Source organism: Engraulis encrasicolus, chromosome 21 (assembly GCF_034702125.1).
Source record: "Engraulis encrasicolus isolate BLACKSEA-1 chromosome 21, IST_EnEncr_1.0, whole genome shotgun sequence".
NCBI lineage: Eukaryota > Metazoa > Chordata > Actinopteri > Clupeiformes > Engraulidae > Engraulis > Engraulis encrasicolus.
In genome coordinates, this window is record NC_085877.1 from 10,056,555 (window position 1) to 10,080,162 (window position 23,608).

General features: G+C 41.3%; 2 protein-coding genes across 2 annotated transcripts in view; one reads left to right on the top strand and one right to left on the bottom strand.

Annotated features, from left to right (window-relative positions):
- Window positions 1–2,809: 2,809 nt before the first annotated feature.
- LOC134438062 (macrophage mannose receptor 1-like) overlaps window positions 2,810–23,608 on the top strand; it is a 74,936-nt gene continuing 54,137 nt past the window's right edge. Inside the window, exons 1-8 of the mRNA XM_063187649.1 lie at window positions 2,810–2,824; window positions 3,127–3,331; window positions 3,631–3,903; window positions 4,407–4,646; window positions 5,316–5,501; window positions 5,692–6,042; window positions 7,365–7,375; window positions 21,138–21,290. Of these exons, the coding sequence (XP_063043719.1) occupies window positions 2,810–2,824; window positions 3,127–3,331; window positions 3,631–3,903; window positions 4,407–4,646; window positions 5,316–5,501; window positions 5,692–6,042; window positions 7,365–7,375; window positions 21,138–21,290 (1,434 nt within the window). The remainder of the gene's footprint in view (window positions 2,825–3,126; window positions 3,332–3,630; window positions 3,904–4,406; window positions 4,647–5,315; window positions 5,502–5,691; window positions 6,043–7,364; window positions 7,376–21,137; window positions 21,291–23,608) is intronic.
- On the bottom strand, window positions 12,449–13,227 carry LOC134437958 (metallothionein-like). The gene is made up of 3 exons (XM_063187534.1): window positions 13,107–13,227; window positions 12,927–12,992; window positions 12,449–12,718 (listed from the first exon to the last, which is right to left on the bottom strand). The coding sequence occupies exons 1-3, from the start codon at window positions 13,129–13,131 to the stop codon at window positions 12,627–12,629; spliced, it is 183 nt and encodes a 60-aa protein (XP_063043604.1). The 5' UTR covers window positions 13,132–13,227; the 3' UTR covers window positions 12,449–12,626.

Here is a 23,608-nt window from a genome sequence, read left to right on the forward strand (position 1 = left end):
AAAATCTAAAATACTGAAAAATAAAATACATAAACATATAGTTTTTATACTGAAAGTATATCGAGGAGGGTCTGTAATATTGAACTAAAGTGTTTGAAAGCTGGAAAAACTGCATGATGACGGCCGTTCAGCCGTATTTTCATATGAAAATATTCCGGCCGGCCACGGCCATTATGGTACAGATCCTGCCGAACGTTCACGGCCGTTATGGTAGCTAGAGGGTTAATGTTGAATTCATGTTAGCATTTACCTTTTTATCAGCTAGAATTAGCGAGCATTACCATTTGAAAAACTTCAGCTCAAGATGAGCATGAGCATGACATAAACATTAGCATTAGATTAGCATTAACATTGTCTAGCATTAACTGGCCATTATCAGAATATAAGTAATAGCAGAGAAATTAGAATCAAGGAGAAGCTTCCGTCTGATTGGTTCCCATTGTAGCCAGTCAGCTTTGCATGCATACTGTAGTTTCCACTAATTGGCGAGCGTTGGCAAGTCTTGGCTCTGAGTCTTTCATGTGGGAAAATGTATGGAATGGAAAAGGGAGCCCATAGGGCTAAATGCTAAATACATTGCTACTGCAATTTCCAGTCACAAATCTCATCAACAAAATATTCCTGGTAAGCATTATGGCTGGTGTTTAATAATAGGCTGTATTGTCAAATGTTACAGGTGTTTAGTTTTTCCGGCAGGGCAGAAGATTTCGACCTGTACTCGCTAGCATGCCGCTAATGTTTATGGGTTTGGCCTCATAAATTGAGCTTTGTGACCCAGTATATAATAATCTAGCGGTGCAAAATAATCCAAACGACACTGAAATGAGGTCTTATTATTTCTAGCTTCAAACTGAATATTAATATTTCAGGGCAATTTTTTTTTTTTTAAATCACAAAAATTATAATAGTAGAAAACTCATTGACACCCATTCATTTTGCACTTGAAGAGTTCAGATGCAAAAAACCCTAACTCCATTTCTGAAGACCTGCACTTCTATATTTTTAGAGAACCCCATTGTTGGTTTGGTTTACATTCATGTACTTGATAATACATATAAATAGTTATATTACATAAATAAAATAAAAAATATGCAATTTTGATAGCTTTGTATTAAATAAAAATGAATTAAGATTATTTTTTGAAAAGGCACTTAGGGGGTTTTGCATCTGAACTCTTCACTTGGTTTTGGGTTAGGGTTAGCCAGTTGTGGCTAGTAGCTAGTTCCGGGAGTGAACACCCCCTGGTAATAGCAGTATTTTCTTATCATTAACAACAATTGGTATTGGCATTAGCAGCTCGGTGTCCCAGAACAGCAACTACAAAGTATAAGGACTTTAAGTAGGTTTACAGCATCCTGATGTATTTTCAAACCTATTTGTTTTACATGACTGGACATTGCTACGATGGAAATGTGTTGTACTAAAAGTACACCTGTGCACTTGGCAGCAGTGAGGCATTTAACCCTATCCAGACTGGGGGGGGGGGGGGGTAAAAGTGCCCGCACCAACTTTGATGTTGTATAATTCCTTAACGACTTAAGCTATGACTAGGAAATGTGGTGACTTTTCCTAGAATTTAGTTGGCTACAGTTTAGTACCAAAAGATTAGGTTTATCATTTTTGCCGTTGCCATGGCAACGGTTTTCTGACAGGTGTGTCTGACCGAAAATCGCTGATCTAAGTCTGATTATTTTTCCTTTCTTATCACACACTACTTATTGTGTAGTTATTCCATTACATTAGCACAAATTACATGACATACCTAATCTAATACCAGCTTCATTAATTATCGCTAATTTATGCTAATTTATGTTAATTTGATGACATCGCCACATATATAATCAAGGCGGGTTTTATCTTTACCAACGCACATTTCACCTCAATTTCATTCATTCTTTTTGTTTCCCAAAAGAGCCCCCCTCCCTCCAGGGCCAAGAATGCCAAAAAAGCCCAGTCTGGGCTTATTCTTTATTATTCTTTATTTTATTTCATTCATTTATTTCATTTATTCATTTTGTATAATTATTCATATTAAAGCTTGAGAAAGCTTTTTGCCACTTTGCACATGAAGCCCTGTTTTTCGGTAGTCTGGGATGAAATAAGGTGTTTCTGATCATAATTTTAGCATATGGCAGATTTAGCACATTCAGCTGCATTTTTTGTTTGAATTGTGCAATACAAATACTATTATTATTATTAGTAGTAGTAGTAGTAGTATTTAAAAAGCTATAAAAAGCCAAAAAAGTAACAAGCAAGAGTAACGTGCATCCCAAAACAACAGGGAACGAGCAATCCATCATTGAATTTCCAACTGAAATACGAAAGTTCAGTCCAACATTGCTTCCAAGAAATGACGACTGCGTTGTTGATCTAAGCATCCGCCTGACAAAGTTGTAAACATTTGAGGGTGTGTATGTCCAGTTGATAATTTCGAGAGATGGTTGGTTCGCTTCTTTGTTGTTCCTACCAAAAACTAGCAATGACCGTTTTGGAAGAAATGCGCCCAAGACATATGGCAAACATAAGCATACACCCAATATGAACAAATAATCACAATACTATACAAAATATTGTATTGCTATTGATTAACCTAAGTAACTAATGACAGTTATACATTTAGCAACTGGTCTTTAGTTAAAGTGAAGTGAAAGCCAAAAGCCCAAGTGGGAAATTCCAACTCCCATTGTCATTGTGACACAGCACTCCACAGCACACAACAAAATTGTATTTATGCCTCACCCATGGAAGGAGGCAGTCCCCAATGGCGCCCCAAGGGAGCAGTGCATTGGAACGGTAGCATTCTCAAGTCATGGAGGAGGATTGGGTAGAGCAACCCCACCAACCTCGTGAACAGAACTGGCAACCTTTGTGCTACAAGTCTGACGCCCTGCTTACCCATGACTGCCCTTAAAGAAGTGAAGGATGCGTGATGAGCAATATTAGCCTTATGATCTTTAAGAGGTTGAATAATAATAATAATGGGAACTCACTTCTGTGTGTGTGTGTGTGTGTGTGTGTGTGTGTGTGTGTGTGTGTGTGTGTGTGTGTGTGTGTGTGTGTGTGTGTGTGTGTGTGTGTCCACCTCACCTGCCAGACTGTGTGTGTGTTCTCCCTTCTTCCTTTGAGCCACTCAAGTTCCATGTGGTGAAAGAGAGTTTGAGTTGGAGAGAAGCTCGGCAGACCTGCAGAGAGGAGTTCACTGACCTGGCCACCATTTACAACATGGCAGAGATAAATGAGATCAAGAGAGTGATGCAGGCTGCAGATGTGGGAGACGGGTGGAGGGTCTGGATTGGGTTGAGGCAGGGCAGATGGCAGTGGACTCTGGCTGGTGAGGCTATCTATGGAGAGGAAGAGACTAAGTTCCGGAACTGGGCTCAAGACCAGCCAACATTAGGAATTACCGGTATAATAGGTAGGGAAGACCAGGATTGTGTCAGCATGAAGAAGAATGAGTGGTACAATTGCCAATGCAAAAAACAATATTCCTTTCTCTGCTATGATGGTGAGTAGTTGTTTCATATGTTCAATAAGTCACTCACCCATGAATATTGTGTAAACTCTGTCAACATATCAGTGTGTTATGAAGATGCCCAGTAAATCACACTGTGAAGCTGTGCTGTCTCCCAGCTAACTCACGACGCATTACCACAGGGAGAAACTTCACACACCCCTTTGTGCTGGTTGAAGATGGGAAGAACTGGACAGAAGCTCAGAGAAACTGCAGAGAGAAACACACAGACCTGTCCACCATCAGGAACCAGGCTGAGAATGACGAGATCGTAGGTCTACTTACAGGACAAGAATACCATGTCTGGATCGGCCTTTTCAGAGATGCCTGGAAGTGGTCAGATGGCAGCAGCTCCACCTTTCGCCACTGGGTAGTTGGGCAAACCAGCCATAGTGAACCCAGAACATACAGGTCCTGTGCTGAAATTGTGTTATCTGGTCTGTGGAGATTTGAAGACTGCAATGAACTTAGAAACTTTGTCTGCTATGAAGGTGAGTCTTTCAGCCCTCAGCTCAGCAGCATATGACAGCATATGGGGGGTGCTGTGGCACAGCATGCTAAGGCACTAGATCACAAATGAGCATGCATGCCCATGGGGACCGAAGTTCTAATCTGACCTGGATAATTTCCTCTCCCCACCCTGTCTCTATCTCAGTCTCGTCCTATAATTACTTTCCATTCTTCTTCTTCTTCTTCTTCTTCTTCTTCTGTTGCTGCTGTAAATGGCACTGTTGTTATTGATGTTGCATAATATTACTGAAATGCTTTCCGATGTTTGCTGTTCTTATGCTGGTAATACCACCTGTGTCTTTATTGATTGTGTTTTAGTATCATTGTGCAATTTTATTATACCCAAATGAGCTTTGTATATCTCGTTCCCCAGCTCTCCCTACAGTGGAGGTGGTGTCTCCTCAGCCTCCCTTTTACTATGGAGAAGAAGTCATCCTCAGGTGTGACATACCAGAGTACAAAGGACAGCATCAGTATGTTTGGCTAAAGAACAACAGCCCAGTTTCTAATCAGACCAACCAGACCATCATCATCATCCACCCAGGTCACTACCAATGCCATAGAGATAGAAGCGGTTCTTCAGTGGAACCCTACATGAGCAAACCTGTTGACATTAAATACCAGGGTGAGTCAACACTCGATATTGATTACTGATAATCACTAAAATAAAAATATGACATTATTTGACAATTATTTCGGTTATGGTCAATATTTAACAAAACTACTCTTTGGATTTTGACTACTGATGTAGCAGCACATCGTTCAGCTTCTGGTGTTCTTTGTTTTCAGCTTTCCCTGATGCTACAGTGGTGGTGGTGTCTCCCCAGAGTCCCTTTTACTCTGGAGATGTGGTCACTCTAAAGTGTAACATAACACACTACACTGACTGGCATCGCTATTGGTGGTATGAGAAAAACACCGACAGCAGTCAGACCAGTCAGAAAATCACTGTTAGACTTCCAGAAGATGCAGGCCAGTATTACTGTATGGGATTGAGAGAAGGTCGTCCAGCTCGATCACACTTGAGCCCACATATGACCATTACATACCAGGGTGAGTCACCATTACAGCATAATCTCATTTGTTGCTGAATTGCTACTGATTGCTACCATTCAACTCAGTGTTATAGCCACACTCACCTAAAACTGTCAGCACGTCAGACAGGGAATCACGCCTGTGCAACTATACCTTATTTGGGTTTAAGATCTCTGCTAACGCAACACACCATGAAGGTTTTGTTCAAGCTGTTTCTGTTTCTTTGTTTCTGAATTAAGTGTTTGTCTTCATTCCTCAGATCTCCCTGCTTCTACAGTGGAGGTGGTGTCTCCTCAGAGTCCCTTTTACTCTGGAGATAACGTCACCCTGAAGTGCAATGCAATGAACTACACAGACTGGTATCAGTATGTTTGGTTTAATAAGAGCAGTGAAGTTGTTGATAAGACCAGTCAGACCATCATCATCACACTCCCCCTAGAGGCAGGTCAGTACCAGTGCAAGGGAAAGAGACAAGCTCGTCCAATGGCATCTTCAGTAAGCAAGTCTGTTAACATTATGAATAGTGGTAAGTTGTTATTATTAGTAGTAGTAGAAGTAATAGTAGTGGTAGTATCTCACCTACTCCTATCTAAAGCCATGTATACTGACAACATGGTCGTTCTGTTTTCCCCCAGACAAGCTGGTGCTGGTTCATCAAAATAAGACCTGGTTGGATGCTCTGCAGTACTGCAGACAGCACCATGTGGACCTGGTGTCTGTGTCCTCTGAGAAGGTCCAACGCTGGGTGGAGGGGTGGGCTAAAGGAGCCTCATCTCCCCACGTGTGGCTAGGCCTGCGCTACCAGTGCAGCTTTGGCTTCTGGTTCTGGGTCAGTGGATACTCCGTCTGCTACGACAACTGGGCCTCAGATGCAGACAGAATGCCGGGCTGTGACATAGCTGGGGGGGCAGTCGGAAGAGACGGGGGCCAGTGGGTCAGCCTGCAAGAGACTCAGGCACTCAACTTTATCTGCACCGATGATGAGTGTAAGTGTGTTTCTATTTATCAGTTGTCTGTGTGTGGGTTGTGTGCGATATCTAGTAGTAAGTGTGATGAAGCGGTCTGCACACTGTGTATTAACCCCAAAAATACTTTATTTTATTTTAACATATGGCAATGTTTCGATCCAAAAGAGGGATCTTCCTCTGGTCTGGCACCTGGACAACTACCTGTGGATGTGCGCACCCTACCTCCAAACACTGATATCTAGTAGTAACCTATTTCTCTGTGTGTATCCTCCTACAGGATACTTCAGGCAGTGGAGACTACTGGAGGCAGTGGAGATGATGTCCAGGACGTTTAATCAATCAACACTTCATTCCGTGTCTCTTTCTGCCTGCCTTTCTTTTCATGAAGTTATAAACTGTTAAAATCATGTGTGAACTGCATCACTATATCCTATCTAATATGGTATGTTCTATCATTGGAAATTATTCCAAAAAAATCATCAAGAGTGATTTCAGAGTAATTTATGTGTGTGTCATGTTGTGTGATATTAGTATTTTATCAGATACTGAAAAGAAGATAATACAGTATGGAGAGATTATTCAGCTGGGTGTATACATTTCTTTTATTTTCAATCAATAACCAAGTCGTTTTGTTCATGTTCTGATTTGATAAATATGTTAGAGCAATGCAATGAAGATTATATAATTGATATATCCATACACTGATTAATGAAGATTAAATGATTGATACTTACATACACTGATAAGTGAAGATGATACTGTATATCAACACAATAGAGATTATATGATCACTTTGTTTATGATGATCAATGAAGGTGTTGTTGTTGGATCCATATGTGTGTATATATAAAATAAAGATTTAAAATTAAATTAAATATCTATGGTGTTGAATCCATACATGTATATGTTAAGTAAAGATTTAAAGGTACACTGTGTGAGATTTTTAGTTGTTTATTTACAGAATTCATGCTACCCATTTACTAATGTTACCTTTTTCATGAACACTTACCACCACCACCAAATTCTAAATATTCATTATGACTGAGAAAAATGCACTTTTCATACATGAAAAGGGGGATGTTCTCCATGGTCCGCTATTTTGAATTTCCAGAAATAGCCTTTTTTTAGCTGCAAAAAAGACTGTACTTGGGCCATACTAGAAAAAATAAGTTTATTACTTAGTAAACTTTCATGAAAACATCAAATTTGGCAATAGGCAACCCAGTTTCAATGAGCAGCATAGTTGCAGTACCTTTTTTGACCATTGCCTGCACAGTGTACCTTTAAAGCTTAATGAGTGTGGTGAAGCTGACCCTTATTGAACTGCGTCATCACAACAGGTGTGTCGCAGGTGTGAGCAGAACTGTTTGCCTGACTGTGCCCATAAGGCTGGCTCCACACTAAAGCGGGGCGGAACGGCAGCGAGACGATTCAGGTCTTTCTGCTTAGTTTCGGTCAGTGTGTTCTACTCTGCCTTTCACACCGACGGCGTGTGCGGCCAGTCCAGTTCAAAATCCCCACCCCCCCCCCCCCCCCCACAGTCAAAGCTACTCTGCCTTTCACACCGACGGCGTGTGCGGCCAGTCCAGTTCAAAATCCCCCCCACAGCCAAAGCTAGCGTGCTACTTTGCTATTCATTTGAACGAGACACCGGTGGTCACTGCCGTCCAAAATCCCCTCGAGTTCTATTTTCCAAATGCAGCGAGGAACGGAGCTGGCTCCCGAGCCGCTGACGCCCAACTACCGCCGGTTGGTATGGAAGGACAGGTTTCCATGTATTTTCACCAACGCAGTAAAAATCGCAAATCATTGGTGTGAAAGCGGCCTAAGTGTTATAACACTGACATTAACAGGCAAGAGGAGAATGCCGTCCTTAGAAGTCATTTATGTGCTGTTGACACCAGGACCTTTGCATACGATGTGCTTTCCTGAGATAGTTTCTTGAAACATCACCACTCATAGAAAGATGCAAATAGATGGCATCAGAGAGAGAGAGAGACAGCGTGCTAAGTTTGGGACTTTGTGTGGGCGTCTGCTGGCCCATCAAAAGGGTTATTTTGTGGACCCGGTCAAAGCTTTGTGTTTGGACATTTAATTTTCTGTCTGTAGGCTAACTGTAAGATCCCTTTGTTTTTTCCAGAGCACTTAATATAGTGAATGTGTACTATTGAATCTGTCATCTTTACAAAATTTGGAATGTTTACAGAATGGCCACAACAAAGATAGGTACATAGTTTGTATGTAATATCTATTTTCAATTTATTTCTAACTTAACTGAATATTTTTAGGTGAATTTTGGACCTTATGAAGAGATTATTATAATCGTCATAATATAAGTGGTATCATGGTTTTAGCATAAATTAATGCTCATTGTCCGTAGCCTCTTACTGCAGATGGGGTCCCCGGCGACCCTATTCACTTGCTGAAAATGCTTAACTACATCATAACAACATTGCTATGACATTATAGAGAGCCATGTGTGCTGCGCTAAGGGGTAAATAATCCTTGGCAAGACTTAATCAACGGTTACCACTGAAGCTAAGTTTGACCATATTTCTGACTAGTTTTCTTGAGCCAAAGAGCATCTGCATTAGTGAAAAATGTGAAGCAGCACACCAAATGGTTGGTGTTATGGTGTCACAGAATGGCATGTTAAAATTCACACAGACAGAGACAGAGAGCAGTCATTCATATGCTATTGACACCAGCACCTTTGCGTATGATGTGTTTTCATGCAGTTCATGCCGCTTCTCACTGATAAAAAAGATCAGACCGTACCTGACCCAATATGCCACTCAGTTTCTGGTACAGGCCATGCTCATCTCTCGCCTCAACAACTGCAACTCCCTCTTGGTTGCTCTTGTCAGTTGTGAATGTTTTGTGAGGCTGAAAATCAAAACGTAACCAGGCCAATCAAATCATGAGGAGCAGGATCGGAGGCCGGGCAACCAATTGACAATAGAATATCATGCAAATTAGATGATCCGATAACCAATCAGATGGGAGTTTGGGTAGCTTGGGGCGGAAGTTAGAACATTTTCAGAGAAACATGGCGGCCGTTCATGTGACTTCCAACATCAACCTTTTTTTAATATGGTTATGGCAGATCATCATTGTCAGCTTCACTTTATTGTCAGTTTTTATATGCACAGGTCATACAAGGAAATAATATAGCCTACATATATGGAAGCTATGCACTAAGGCACATCAAAATATAATTTAATACAATGATAAAATGGAAAAAAGATAAAATGATAAAAACCAACAGTGTATACAGGTACATTATGAAGGCAAGGCAAGACAAGGCAAGTTTATTTGTATAGCACATTCATTTCATACACAGGTGCAACTCAATGTGCTTCACAAAAAAACAAAAAGAAACAAAACAAGAAAGAAATTGAGTCAAAGAAAATTAAAACATTAAGATAAAACGGTAAAATTTTACTAAAATAATAGAAAACATATAATTTAGAGAGAAGACAAGAGATGAGAAGAGAAATTATGTCATATATGCAGACACACATGACCAACGAGCAAAGCAGACATAACAATCTGCAACATAATCTTCAATCTCTACAGTATTTCCTTTCTTTATTAAGGTCCTTGGCCTACCAGTACGGTGCCTTAGTCATGTGAGCCATGGCCAAGGCCAGGTCTAGTATTTCGGAGTGCAGATACAACACATTTAACAACTGTAATGGATGATATGTCATATTCTGTTTTTATTTATGCTCTATAGTAACAGCAAATCTCACAACAACAACAAAAATAATAACAATAGTAATAATAATAATAATGTTATTACTATTATTATTGTTGTTGTTTATTTATTTATTTATTTTATGGACCCTTTGAAGGATAACTTCGGCCAATTTCGACATGCAGTTGTAATGCTCACACTACCCTGGACTTGTCAGTACCTGAGAGGGTTTTTTTTTTAAATCTTCTTCAGCCTTTTCCAATATCATGGTCATTGTAATGGGGGCAGAGTTTGTTTACATTCCAAAAAAAACATCTTGATTTATTCAATACAAAGGGATACAAAGCTAGCCTGGTTCAAACCAGACGTTGTGTGTGTAGCTTCGGCGCCCCCTGGCGGAGCAGAGCTACACACACTACCGTCTGGTACACAGCCATAGAACACGCTCCGTCTCCAACCAGAAAATACGCTGAGAATTTATTGCTTCGGCACGGCCTCCTCACCAACAAATTCCTTCAAAAACCTTCCTGTTAATCTTTAAAGAGTCAATATAGTCTCTAATCTGTCTTGTGACTCCTCAATGTGAGTTACCGTTGATGTTGAAGCAATACATTCTCAGCCTATTTTCTGCTTGGAGACGGAGCGTGCTCTATGGCTGTGTACCAGACGGTAGTGTGTGTAGCTCTGCTCCGCCAGGGGGCGCCGAAGCTACACATACACCGTCTGGTGTGAACCAGGCTAATACAAAGCAGGGCACAGCAGAAAAGGCAGTAGCATAGTGAGGGTATGTAGCATAAGCTACTCCCTCAAGCGCCACCCACTGGTGAAAAAACAAACTACCAAGTCTCAGTGCTACACATGCAACCAAAAAGTCAGTAGTAACCTCATGAAGTCTAGTCAAGCCACGAAAGAAAGCTATTATGCATACTGCTGCTACCAGCTGTGCAGCATCAAAGAAGAGGAGTGAGATGATGAACATGGAGTTCTTGCCCCCGGAGCGTCGGTAGCGATGCAGAGTCCAGGCAGCCCAGACCAGAGCAGCCAAACCTCCAATCAGACCACAGGAGTTGAAAATGTACATCCTGATTGTTCCATCATGAATTGCAATTTGATACTCCCTCTCATAGTCTTCCATTGCTGTTCATTCAGCTGCTGATGAATAAGAAACAGGATGAGGAGTTTCATCCATCAACAACCATTTCAATATGCACTTTGATTATTAAATAAACAAGTAGGCCTATCTTTTTGTTGTATCTTATTCTCTTGTAGCTCCCAGATATCCAAAATGACGTTTTTTTTGGGGGGGGCTCAGACATCAGGTGCAACCACAGCTAATGGCCATAAATTAATTAGTAATCTGTAATTAACATACTGCAATGAATATGCTTCTTAGATAATCCACTAAATAAAAAGCAAACAAAAATCATAGAACAGTGGCATTAGCTGTACACCTGCATATTCGCATTTGGCAATATCCTCACATTTCTACATTTTCATGTATGTTGGCACCATTTTCATTTGATACCCACATTTCTATCATTTAGCCTATATTCATGCAGTATGTTATTTTGAACCATTTGCATCTTTAGCCATCATGATCAAAGATACAAATTCAAGTTCGTCAATGTGTGTTTATGGCATTAATTGTTGCCTTTGGTTGATTTCGGCTGAGCCTCACAACCTATGTTGTTGTAGCTCCCATGACCTATTTCTCTACCCCACCCGTCGTAGCCACAATTAGGCCAGTCACATCTAACCCACAGCACCTGCTACTTTTTTGTTGCTCCTGTATTTCAACCACATACTTCTTCTTACTCTTTCTTTTCTTTTTGTGTTATATATTTATTGTAAAAATAAAACTATTTCTAATTTTCTCCATCACATGCCTCTTGGATCATTAATTGGTTAAACCCTGCATGGGGAACATTTTGGTGAAGCAGACCACCTTCTCCATATTACACGTGTAAAGTCGTTGAGTTGATATACGAGGATGTAATCCTTTTTTGCCATGCAAATCTTTGAAGACCGTTTTCTCAAAATGTGTTTTTCTGCCTCGGAGTGACAAATCTCCACTTTTGTTCAATGTGCACCATACTTAAGTCTTATTCCAAGCAATACTGAGAATGTTTTTACAGGGGGATTTGTAGTCATTCATGAAACGGTTTATGACGTTAGACTGACAACACATTTAAGGTCGTTAGCAGTATTTTCTGGATAGGCACAATTCCCTCTTATTTTTAATCATATGCACATGAGACAGTTTGAAGCTAGCTCATTAGGGTAATCAGAAGTCACTTCAAATTTGCACATAGTCTAATTAGGCTACATTTAATAAGCCTAAGTCAAACTATAGAACACTTGTAATAGGCTACTTTCCCCCCTCTGCTCCATGTGCTAATCAAATTTCAGAGTGAAATCTGAAAGATCTGGGGGGGGGNGGACCCTCAAACTAGTGTCTCACCTTTGAACAGGCCAACTAGCAATTGAGGCAAAAAACAAATGGGTTCCTACCCATTACATCCCACATGGATACTGGTCACACACAAAAAAAAACATTGTAACAGCAAGTGTCAAAAAAAGACATTCCTAGTTCATAAGGTCACTTCATGTGCAGGCAATGAGACCCAGTATCCTCTCACAGGCAATTCCAAACAGTGCATTCAGTGACCTTGATAACTAGAACTCTATGCCTAAACCAAAAGCATGGACGTGACACAGAACAGATTGATGGTATTATCATTTATTAAACATAGGCTACTGTATGTAAAAAATACAAGTTGCAGGTACACCATATAAAAACACAAACTGGAGTCCAGAGCACATCACAAGCAAAGACGATCACATTGGAGACGCGGGAATTCACAGGATGGTAGGCCTAGTTCTAGTCTTCTGCCGCTTCGGCTCACTGACAGCAGCTGGCGTCACAGGCTCTGCCCTTGCACACACAGCCCGATGCGCACTTGCTGCATCCGGGTGGACAGCAGTCGCAGCAGCCTGGGAGACAAGACGGGGGATATTTTAATATTAAAACAGGTTTAAGTCTCGGAAAAGAAAAACACTCGAATCAAAAAGATAACTGACAGCGGTGTCCCTTACGGTTACGTCGACTCTTTAGGCTACATAAGCCATAGGCTACTAAAAACCCACCGCTTAAAGCGAGTCAAAAATTGAGTGGAATTAAGTCATTGAAAAAAAAACTCACTCTTCTGGCAAGAGGTACACTGGCAGTTGGTACACTTGCAGGTGGTTCCACAGCTGCAAGTCCCGGCTAGAAAAAGGAAAGGCAGGCAGCAATGTAAAAATGTTATCCCCATCTAAAAGAGCTTAGTTTCGTGCGATAGGCTATTCACTAGCCTACATATCGAGTGCATAGTCTACTTACTCTTAGAGCATTCGCAGGGGTCCATTCTTGGCAGGTGAGTTTCTCCTTTTCCCAGGAGCTTCAAGAGATGAGCAAGTCTTTGCGTCTTTCTGCGAGTGGGATGTGTGTCTGAGAGGAGCCACGCTCTGGTTTTTAAAGCTGCGAGGACACCACGAGGCCGAGTGCAAAATTGTTGACAGCTGCACACGGTTTAGGCATAGCCTACAGCTGCGCAATTACGCACCATCACACCGTGTGGAAATCAACTCTCATCACCAACTCCCGCCTAACTCCACTCCATCTCATTACAGCCTATAATTGGCATCTATTCTGCCCTACAAAGCAAAAAGGCAGTAACTGCGCAGAGCTCAAAACTGAGTCAGTTGACTTTAAAATGATGCTGCAATCCAGTATAAGTGGTTTTTGGGATATTACTGATATGTGACAGTTTTGTTACTTTATATTACCACCCTTTTTCCAAATCAATCATTTTATTTATCTGTAGACTTTGATATATATGGCATTAAATTATAGTTAGTCATTTTAAACAGCAATGCAGTTACTGCCTTTTTGTTTTGTAGGGCAGTATTGTAGGTCTACATCAAAATGTGCAGAGCCAGGCCTGTCAACTGGTTTACAGACAAAATTGATTAGTTATCCAAGCCTATATTTTTTTCATAAACTATTCACCAGAGCACAGACAGATCACGGTTCGATTCCAGTGAATTATTTTTTCTATGTTAGCCTACACAGCGTTAAATTACACTAGTATTTCTTAGTATTTCTCCCCAATCAACGTGATTACCCCCCATTAATGTCACTTTCGAAATGCATGGAATATGTAGGCTAATGCACGGAGTGTCGCGCTTTTGAGCACGGCCCTACTTTCGAGAAGCTGCATTAATTTAAGGAGCCGTCTGCTGTCTGGCGCTCGGTATGTGTTGTGAGCAGAACAAACAAACTCAAATGAACCACTTTGCACTCGTTCTTCACCTTGTGACCGGGGTATTTTTTCCCACAACATTTTTTCATCGTAGCCTAGTAGGCCTAGTTGAGAAGAGGACACCACGTGTAATAGTTCAAGGGGAGAACAGAAACTCAGCCGATTTGAAAATGACCACACTGAATTTTCGGTGATTAAAATGTTTCCGTTTGCTCTTTAGACACGTATTACACATGTATATTTTGCACATTAACAACACAAGATATGTAGTTTCATTAGATTTCCACTGTCGCATAATAAGTTGAAGTCGTCAGGTTTTTTTCTCCCTCGGACATCGCCACCCTTTCCAGGACCAACTAATAAGACTAATTATTTCATAATTGTAGTATCCTGAGTAATTTGATATGTAGTACTACCCCCATGCCACAAGAGGGATAACCTACCCAACCTATACAATACATATAGACCGGAACATAAGGTAACTGATTAGTCAATGTCATGGATTAGACATTAGACAGACAAGACACATGTTGTATAGTTGTGCTAGTGTGTACAATAAAGAAGCATAAAAGGACATGCTTTGGATGGACATTATGATTTATAATTATTAGTACACGTTATCACAATAATTCATTTGTTATCTGAATCCTTGATGACCTGGAGTGCTTGGGTAGGGGTCGTGAGCTCAGCTCTGGTTTGAAAAACTGCTCTAACTTGTTCAGGAGACCTGGTTAACCTGGTTCAGGTCAAACGTATTGACCACATTCCACTTTTTGAGAGGTGTGGGGGCTGGTGTTACCAGTACAGCATCATACCTGGATTCTAAAGAGTTAAATGCCATCAAGGCAAGAGCAGTCACTACAATACATTAGGTTCGTTCGTGACGAAGCAGTGCTGCTTTTGCTAGGCAGTGGGCATGCACACTTTGCCATTTTGATGCATTCTGGTTAAAGCAGCACTGCCTCATCAGGAACGAACCTACTGACTTGTCTGAGCATGAGAAAGTTTGCTATTCTGAGGTATTTTGGAATTTATCTGCTGATATGGTCAAGACTAGTTAAAATCCAGAAGATTGCTGAACAATGTTAAGTCCTCTGGGCAACCGAATCTCCCATTGTAAAGAGTTGACAATGTCTCAGAAAGGTGCAAATGCTACAGGCTTTGTCTTATTTACCCAGCCTTACGCAGTGTAACATGTTGAGTTTAGTCTGTTTGATCATTTCATACATATCATTTCTGTTACATTTTTTCTCATAAGAGTATTTGTTGAATGTTTGGCATAGAGCTCGAAAGTGACGTCACTTCCCCCGATTTCATGGGACCTCAACGGCGTTTTTAGTAGAGATGATATAAAACCCGGAGGATCCGGTTGGAGAGCCGGGTAAAGACCTCATCCGAACAGACCGGATGGCTGTCGTGCATTGATCCGCCAAAGGCGGGTCAGACGGCATTTCATTAATATGTCAACAAAATGGCAGTTACAGCGCGATAAATTGTGAAACCGGAATATATCCTCTTTAGTTGACTACAACAGCCATTCTCTAATCTCTCTAATCTCTCTAATCTCCCTAGTATGCTGTTCAGTCACGAAAACTCACTGAGTAAAACTGAACCAACTCCCGCCTCGTCATTCATCGAGCCTGTTTGATCCGTCCAGCCTGTTGTGGCCAATTGAGTCGCGGATCCCCGCTCCCTATGTGTGTGCTTCTGACTCTGTTGAGCTCTAGCCTACATTTCTAAATGTTAACAGTGCTCTGCCAACGCTTTAACATCTCACTCTGTAGGCTACTCTTAGGGAAATTATAGTCTACAGACGTGACTCTATCACTCACTGCGTTACAGCGTAGGCTACAGTCTTTAAAGCCACTGCTGTCACTCCCCTCGTCCGAGTCACTCAGCAGCGGCGCCCTCGGCGACTCGGTGAGACGAATCCTGACTGAGTTGTTGGTAGCAGCGAATCCCCTACGGATCGGATCAACGCTTAAGTTTCGTTTTTGCCACGAGTGTGCGAGTCGCAAGGTAACTCGGCAGCGGAAGCGAGTGGTCATCTGCTGCTCGCCTCCTGACTATCCCTGCTCAACTAGACTTCTGCTCCCAAATATTTGACTTTTAGTCTTCTTAAATACAAACACACACATTATTGCAAAATCAGGAACATGCCGTTTCACTGCTGCCAAAGGCTGTTCGAGTTGTGGTCGCATGTTTAGTGAGGAGAGGTGGGTCGGATCGCAGCATGAGTTTAGGAACTGTGACATTCATAAAGTGAGTTTTGTTGATCAAACTGTCTTACTCTTTGATTTATCAACATGAATTGATAAATGGAACAACAAAGGCATAGCTATTTAACGGCAGAAACGTTTTAAAAAATACATTATTATTATTTATTTTTATTTAGGCCTATTTTAAATAAGTGATCCGTGTGATCCGAGTGATCCGTCTAATCCGGATACTCTCCTTGGAATGATCCAATCAATCCGGACGCCTCAAAGATTCGAGTTAAGCACCTCTAGTTTTTAGCCGAAAATCATAGCATGTAATCCAATGGCGGTATTAAAATGGCATTTCGATCCCCTTCGAGTTGTGCCACGAGCTCCATATATGTTGTCCCCACATTTTTTAGAAAGCTGTGTTTCTTCACATTTTTCATGCCGACGGCCTCGGAACAAAACATTGATACTTCTGCATGAATAATCTTTATCTATCATCTTAAACAGCATATTTGTAGCCCAGCGCATGTCATGACTGAGATCAGAAGATATTTACTCGCTACCACGTTGTTAGATGGTCAGCTTAGGTCCCGTGAAACGCGGAACTAAGGGGCGGGACTTTCGAGCTCTATTAAGAATGGTATTTTATGTAGAAAAAAACACAGACTTTTTTCCCAACTTTGTTACAATGTATTCAGTCATGCTTTAAAAGCAATCATGCTTTTAGTTTTTTCTTGACATAATTATACATGTTGCAAATCACTTAACTGTCCCTGTGTCTCAATCCATGCACTTGTGCACTTTGGGCGCTGTTTCAGTGCATAGGGTGCTCAGGGTGAACATTTCGATTGAGTCAGTGCACTGAAGGCACCTGGATGATCCCCCAACAATGACAAAAAAAATGCTCAACCGTCACTTCCAGCGAGGGCACAGTGCATAGTGCTCACGTCGTTCCACGTCACTATGCACTAAAGACCTCAGTGCACTGTGTGCACTGTGCACTAACTGTCAGTGCACTGACACAATTGTGTGGATTGAGACACATGGGCTGAATCTCAAATGGTGCACTTGTGCACTTTAGTGTTCATGTTTCAGTGCGTAGGCCGTATTAGTTACGCAATGAAACATAGTGCCCGAGGTGCACAAGTGTGCCATTTGAGATCCAGCCAGGGTATAAGAAACCATCGGTGGAATGCAACCATCTTGAAAATCGGCTGACATCTTTGACTTTCCTATGGTCAATAGTTATTCAAAGAGTGGATTCTAATGAAGATGTTGTGCCAAATGTCATGTTTGCATCATTAAGTGAACTTTTAAAAAAGGCAGCCATTATGGATTTTTTTTTCATGGCCAACACAGAATTGAAGACACACAATGAAAGAGTGGATTCTATTGAACATGTGTGCCAAAAATACTGAATCAAACCAAGATATCGCAAAACACGCCCACTCAATGCAAAAGTGTGTGCTGAAGTTGGGTCTCCTAAGGGGCCGTTGTCCCCTACTTCTTCTTCTCTTTTTGAGGTGTTTGCGCAAGACGTGCGCTACCGCCATCTACATCGCTAAGGGGACATTGATTCTCAACCTCAGGACTCCGAAGGTCTCCTAACCGAAGGTCTCGTAAAGGGGCGTTCACCCGACATAAAGTTGATACCTGAAAAGAAACAAAATGACGCTTCTTGTTAGATCCACCTTCTTTGTGTGTGCCATATTATAGGCTATGCTTGCATCATCAAGCTAACTATTCTTAGCCTTATTTATAAGAGGAGAGGTTGGACATCTTGAAAAATGGCCTTCTTGGGTTTTATTATGGCCAATGTTTTTTCATGGAAGAGTGCATTCTAATGAACATTTGTACCAAATTGCATGCTTCCATCATACAACAAAATATGTCATATCATTATATGTGAGATTAAATGTGAATATTTAGTTTGGCCCCGATCAATGAGACATCTTAAGATTATTGATGGGAACAATCCGTTGTTTTTCAAACCGTGCAGTGGCTATAGGCCAACGCTGTGACCAAACGCCCGCCCGCTTTACATCCAAAGTTTCAAAACATTCACAACAGGTCGGTGGTTCAGAATAAATCTCCTGTGTTGTGATTGGTCCGCCGGTTTCAGGGCATGGGGCATTTTTCAAGACTAGACCCACCCACAGGCAAACATAATTTTGGCCGCTGGCGGTGGGACTAGTTTACAGGCTAGATAAAACATCCTCAAGGGCCCTCGAGACATAGGTTCCCACCCCTGCTGTAGGAGCTAGGTTCCAAGCCAGCTCCCTAGATCAACAGGCTACGTACAAAAAAATCTGTCAGTCAGCAAAACGATCTGCATGCACTTGTAACTGCAACACACATCTGAGTTAACATCAAACCAAGAATGTGGCAAACAGTCAATATATAAACACTGGGAGGATATGGCAACCTCTCTGAGGGGCAGCTGCGCCTGATAACCAAATGGGCCCTGACTTTAAGTAATATAACAGGGGAAATGACACAGTCAAATGACCACACACACATAGCTGCATAGGTTTGTGTGCAACCCACATTCAAGTCAAGCACACATGGATTCATACATAAGATAGTAAACTTTATGTGATTTGTTACTTATGATGACGGGCAGTCATGGCCAAGCAGTTAGGATGTCAGGCTCTCCCCCATCCTCCTCCATGACTGAAGTACCTTTAGCATTGGAGCGTACCGCTGCACTCCTGCCTTGGTGTGCTATTTGGGCTGCTGCCATCTTGCACAGGTGAGGCATAAATGCAATTTCGGTTGCATGCAGTGAGCAGTCCAGAGGTGGGACAAGGTCACTATAAAATAACATGCAAATTACAAGGCCTATATCACTCAAGACTGAATCAAGTCACAACACATTTTGACCCACCCCATCCTTTCACTCCCTACCACACCCTTGAGCAAGGCACCTAATCCAAACTGCTCCAGGGACCGTAACCAATACCCTGTAAATAAGTACAGTATGAGCTGCTTTGGATAAAAGCCTACACTACGTGTAATGTAATGTATGTCAAGTCCAGTTGGCATACAAGTCCGAGTCTCATTTTAGCCCAAATTTTTATCAAGTCACCATGTATTCTACGCACAATCTTGACTGCACACTTTTGATTACAGACTCTATCTCTCTACACTGCTGTGTATGTTCTTCTTTGCCAGTTATTTTGAACTATAGCGTCTGTTAAATGTAATGTAATTTCAATTATCCAGTGGAAGACGTAACTACAGTATGTGCATTCCTTTCCACTTTAAAACGTTTTATAACTTGTAATGTAATAATAAACCGTAGTCTATTGGAGATGGCCTTTAGATCAGAGGGTTGCCTGTTTGAATCCCACCCTTCTCCTCCCGAATTAAATCCATGGCTGATGTGCCCTTGAGCAAAGCATCTAACCCTATACTGCTTTAAGGACTGTAACCAATGTAAGTGACAGTAAGTTGCTTCGGATACATGTGTTATCTAAATGCGATATAATGTAACCCAAGGCGGTGCAAAATATTTAGACCCAACATGCCAAATAATTACAAGCTAATGCTGTCATGTCCAAGTCAAATCTCAAGTCAATAGTGTGTAAGTCAGAGTAAGTCATAAGTAAGAGCATTGTCTGATTTCAAATATGAAGTCATCAAATTTCTTACTCAAATCTCAAGTCTAGATCTGTGGTGAGTGCAGTGTGCTCTGGAGTGTCTTGTGAACTGAGATCTGTGTCACAATGACAATGGGAGTTTCCTGGGTGAGCTTTCACTTTCACTTGATAGGCTGCAGTCAGTGTGTTAGTACTGTAACCCAATGGAAGTACACAAGATCAAAGCTTTGTTTTGTGTACTTTGGGAATATTTTGTGTTTGTGTGTTTTAGGACTGTCACAATGTTGGTTCCAATCTTCACTCTAAAACTAAACCACAAAATCAAACCGCGCATGGTGGCAATTGGTAAGTTGATGGCATCCATTGTTTGACAGCAGCTACACGAGCTGGGAAGGTACAGTCAGGGCCACTGCTAGACATAAGCAGAGTAAGTAGAGTGCTAAGGGCACCAACTAGTGTTTGAGGCACCAACCCCTTTGTCCACATAATTGGGGCCTCTTAAATTGAGATTGACTCAAAAATGTAACGAAAAAAATATTGAATTACATTGCAAAAATGCAAAAGGTAAAAACGAATGTAAAAAGGAAGAAATTCTGGATTCTCTGCACACTTCAATTCTGTGCAGAAATAACTTAACTGAATGCTGCACGCTTTTGGTTGCTAGACCTTCATTAGAGTCCTTGGTCCCCTCCTGGTAGAGAATTTTTTTGTCACTGCTTATTAAAACACGGGGTGTGATTAAAATGTATTATTTATGATTATTTATTATTGCACTTTTTTAGGTTTGAAATGGTCACTGTGTATTGAAATGAAGGGTAGGCCTACTGCTTTTTAAATCGCAGGGTGTTCTTGAAACTGACAGCGTTTCTATTTTGTTCCAGAATCTACTGTGCATGTAATGGTCTCTAAAAGCTGAAGACAGAGTGGGAGTCTGCATTGAAATCTCTAACCAGGATATAATTGCTTTATGATACTAATTGTGGTGATATGGTGACATAATGCTGTAGTATGGTGTCATTAACCTCTTACTGCAGATGGGGTCGCCAGCGGGCCTATACACTATTTGCTGAAAATACTCAACTACATCATAACAATATTGCTATGACAGTGCTGAGAGCCTTAAGTAACATATTAAGACATAGCCATTTCAATTTTGGAGACAGTAAGGTTATAACATAGGTGCTGCGCTAAGGGGTTAATAAAATTACTTTACTCTTTCCTTTACACTGACTTGTTGCAGTATTTACAATAACACACCGCATATGCTCTATATTGTATCTTTTCTGTGCTTTTTTTGTAGGTGGCATACGGGGAGAATGCGATTGTTTTGGGGAAGCTGGGGAATATCCTCTATTCTCTAGCCATCATCGGGATGGAACTGTGCCTTGCAAGGTTTTGTTTTGAGGAACAGACAGTTCTGGACGGCAAGAAGAACCTAATCAACTCTCTGCAAGTATTTTTCTTTTGTGACATTGCGTTATGTTAAAATATGGCGTCCGGAAGTTAGGAAGTCCACATCCGCAAAAACAGTGAGCCAGGTGCCAGACAAAAGAGGTAGACAGTGTCATAAAAAAGTCAGCAAACTGGGCATGAGTTCCAAAGAATGCAAACTTTATTTCTAAACAAACGGCAACATTTTGATTCACCAGATCCCTCTGGTGGATCAAAGCATTGCCATTGGTAATGAAATAAAGTTAAGGTGATTTGGAGATCATGCACAGGGGTGCGTTTCTCTAAAGCGTAGTTGTTAGCCAGTTGGCAACTTGGGTAGTAGCTGTAATTAGCAACTATGGTTTCGAGAAATGCACCCCAGTACAGTATGTGGACCTTTCTATCACATTATGTAAAAATATCTCATATAAGTCTATACTACTGGTTACTGCACACCTGATAACACAGGGGGATGCTGACAAGTTTGCTTCTGCTGACACACATGCAAAAATGTCTGAGATTAATTACACAATTGCTTACATATTCCTGTTGCAGAATCACTTTGACAAGAGGACTCCACGGTAATAAAGCAGCATTACTTTTAGTCTGCTCTGATGTCTATCTATAGCAAATTTTTTAGAAAAAACCCTCCACTTATCTAATCTATGTAGTGTTGGGTTTCTTTGCTCTGAGGGGTGAGTAAGTGCATGTCCCACTGACCTTTGCAGCAGGTCACGGCTGTATGGGTATTATTAGCAAAGGTCAGGTCATACGCAGGTTAAAGTGCATCCCTTAACAGGGCCTCTTACAGCTTTGTTCGGGCCCAAAGACGAAGTCATCTGAAAGGCCCAATGTAATGTAATGAGGACCCAATCTGGGTCCCCCTCCCTCCGTGGGCCCACTACTAGGGACCCCTTTTCCCACTCACCTGTTGTCTTCATTTCCCCTCCCTGTCAAGGCAGGGTTGGGTTGGAGTTCCACCCATGAACTGGGAACTTAAAGCATGAACTTATTGACACTGGACCCTATTTCCTAGTTAGAGTCTTGCAGACCTGTGGAGATACTTTTTTTTTTTTAAATCCAAGCACAACATACATTTATTGCTGCACATCTGGATACATGCTTAAGTGAAACAATGATATACAGGTATAACTATTGTTGTCATCCTTCATTTACACATGGGCATCAAGTTGACTAAGAATACCCATGTTATGTACACCATCATTCACACACATCATTGACCACGTCTTCATAGTTCACATTTCAGTACAACAGCAGGAGCGCTGCTAAGGTTTTGGAGGCCCCAAACATAATTGGTCAGGAGGCCCCCCTCATAATTAAATAATAATAATAATAATAATAATAATAATAATAATAATAATAATAATAATAATAATAATAATAACAATAGTAATACTACTACTACTACTACTACTACTACTACTACTACTACTACTACTACTACTAATGATAATAATAATAACAATAATAATAATAATAGCAATCTGCTAACTAATAAAAAGCCTAGCCTATATTTTTTGTAATATGATTCAATATTTTTTTCATGACATTTTTGAGTCAATTTCAATGTAAGAGGCGGCAATTTTGTGGGCAAAGTGGTTTGTGCCCCAGCCAGGCACTGCTAAAGGGCTCTGCATACTTCACGTGCGCACTTTGGCGCGTTTGGCGCGAGAACCATTAATGACGTCATCACTTGCGCCAGACTATTCATACTTCAAATGCGCCCTTCGCTCGCATTGTCGGAAGTGCCCTCTGCTGTTCATGAGAGAAACGGCAGTATCTTTCGCAACTCGCAGCGTGAGTTCTACGGATGTATAAAATAGAAAGCCAAACACGGCTGCTGTAGGGCTACTGAACGTCTAACTTGTGACTTACCACATTGAAACATATACTGTATTTTTTTGTTGTAGCCTACATTGCCAGATCATTCCAAGACCATGTGAGAGCATTGTTCTGGCGGCAGAATTTATAAATAGATCGCCGAACACAACGTGCTTCTGAACAAAGTAAACAATTGTTTCACTGAACAACATTTAAAAGAGAAGATAAAATAACTCTCTAGGACATTTTATTATCCTCAAAATGATGCAGGATCCATTCTGTAGTAGCCTACAGTAGTTGTAGCCTCTCTTCGCAACTCCTGCTTTGTCTGCCTACCTGCATGGTCGCTGGTGGCGCACGACAAGTTACAAAAAATGTGGGGTGCACGACGTCGCGCCACGGCAGCTCGCGCCACGGCGTGTGACATCATTTTGGGTCACGTGACGGCGCGAGTGAGGTCGCGAGTGAGGTCGCGAGTGAAGTATGAAGGAGGCTAGC

Excerpts from the sequence above, each read along its gene's own strand:
- LOC134437958 (XM_063187534.1), bottom strand. The coding sequence starts at position 13,131 with ATGGACCCCTGCGAATGCTCTAAGA. Across the intron at positions 12,993-13,106 it reads CCCCTGCGAATGCTCTAAGA|CCGGGACTTGCAGCTGTGGA; the intron begins GTAAGTAGACTA and ends TCCTTTTTCTAG. Across the intron at positions 12,719-12,926 it reads GTGTACCTCTTGCCAGAAGA|GCTGCTGCGACTGCTGTCCA; the intron begins GTGAGTTTTTTT and ends CTTGTCTCCCAG.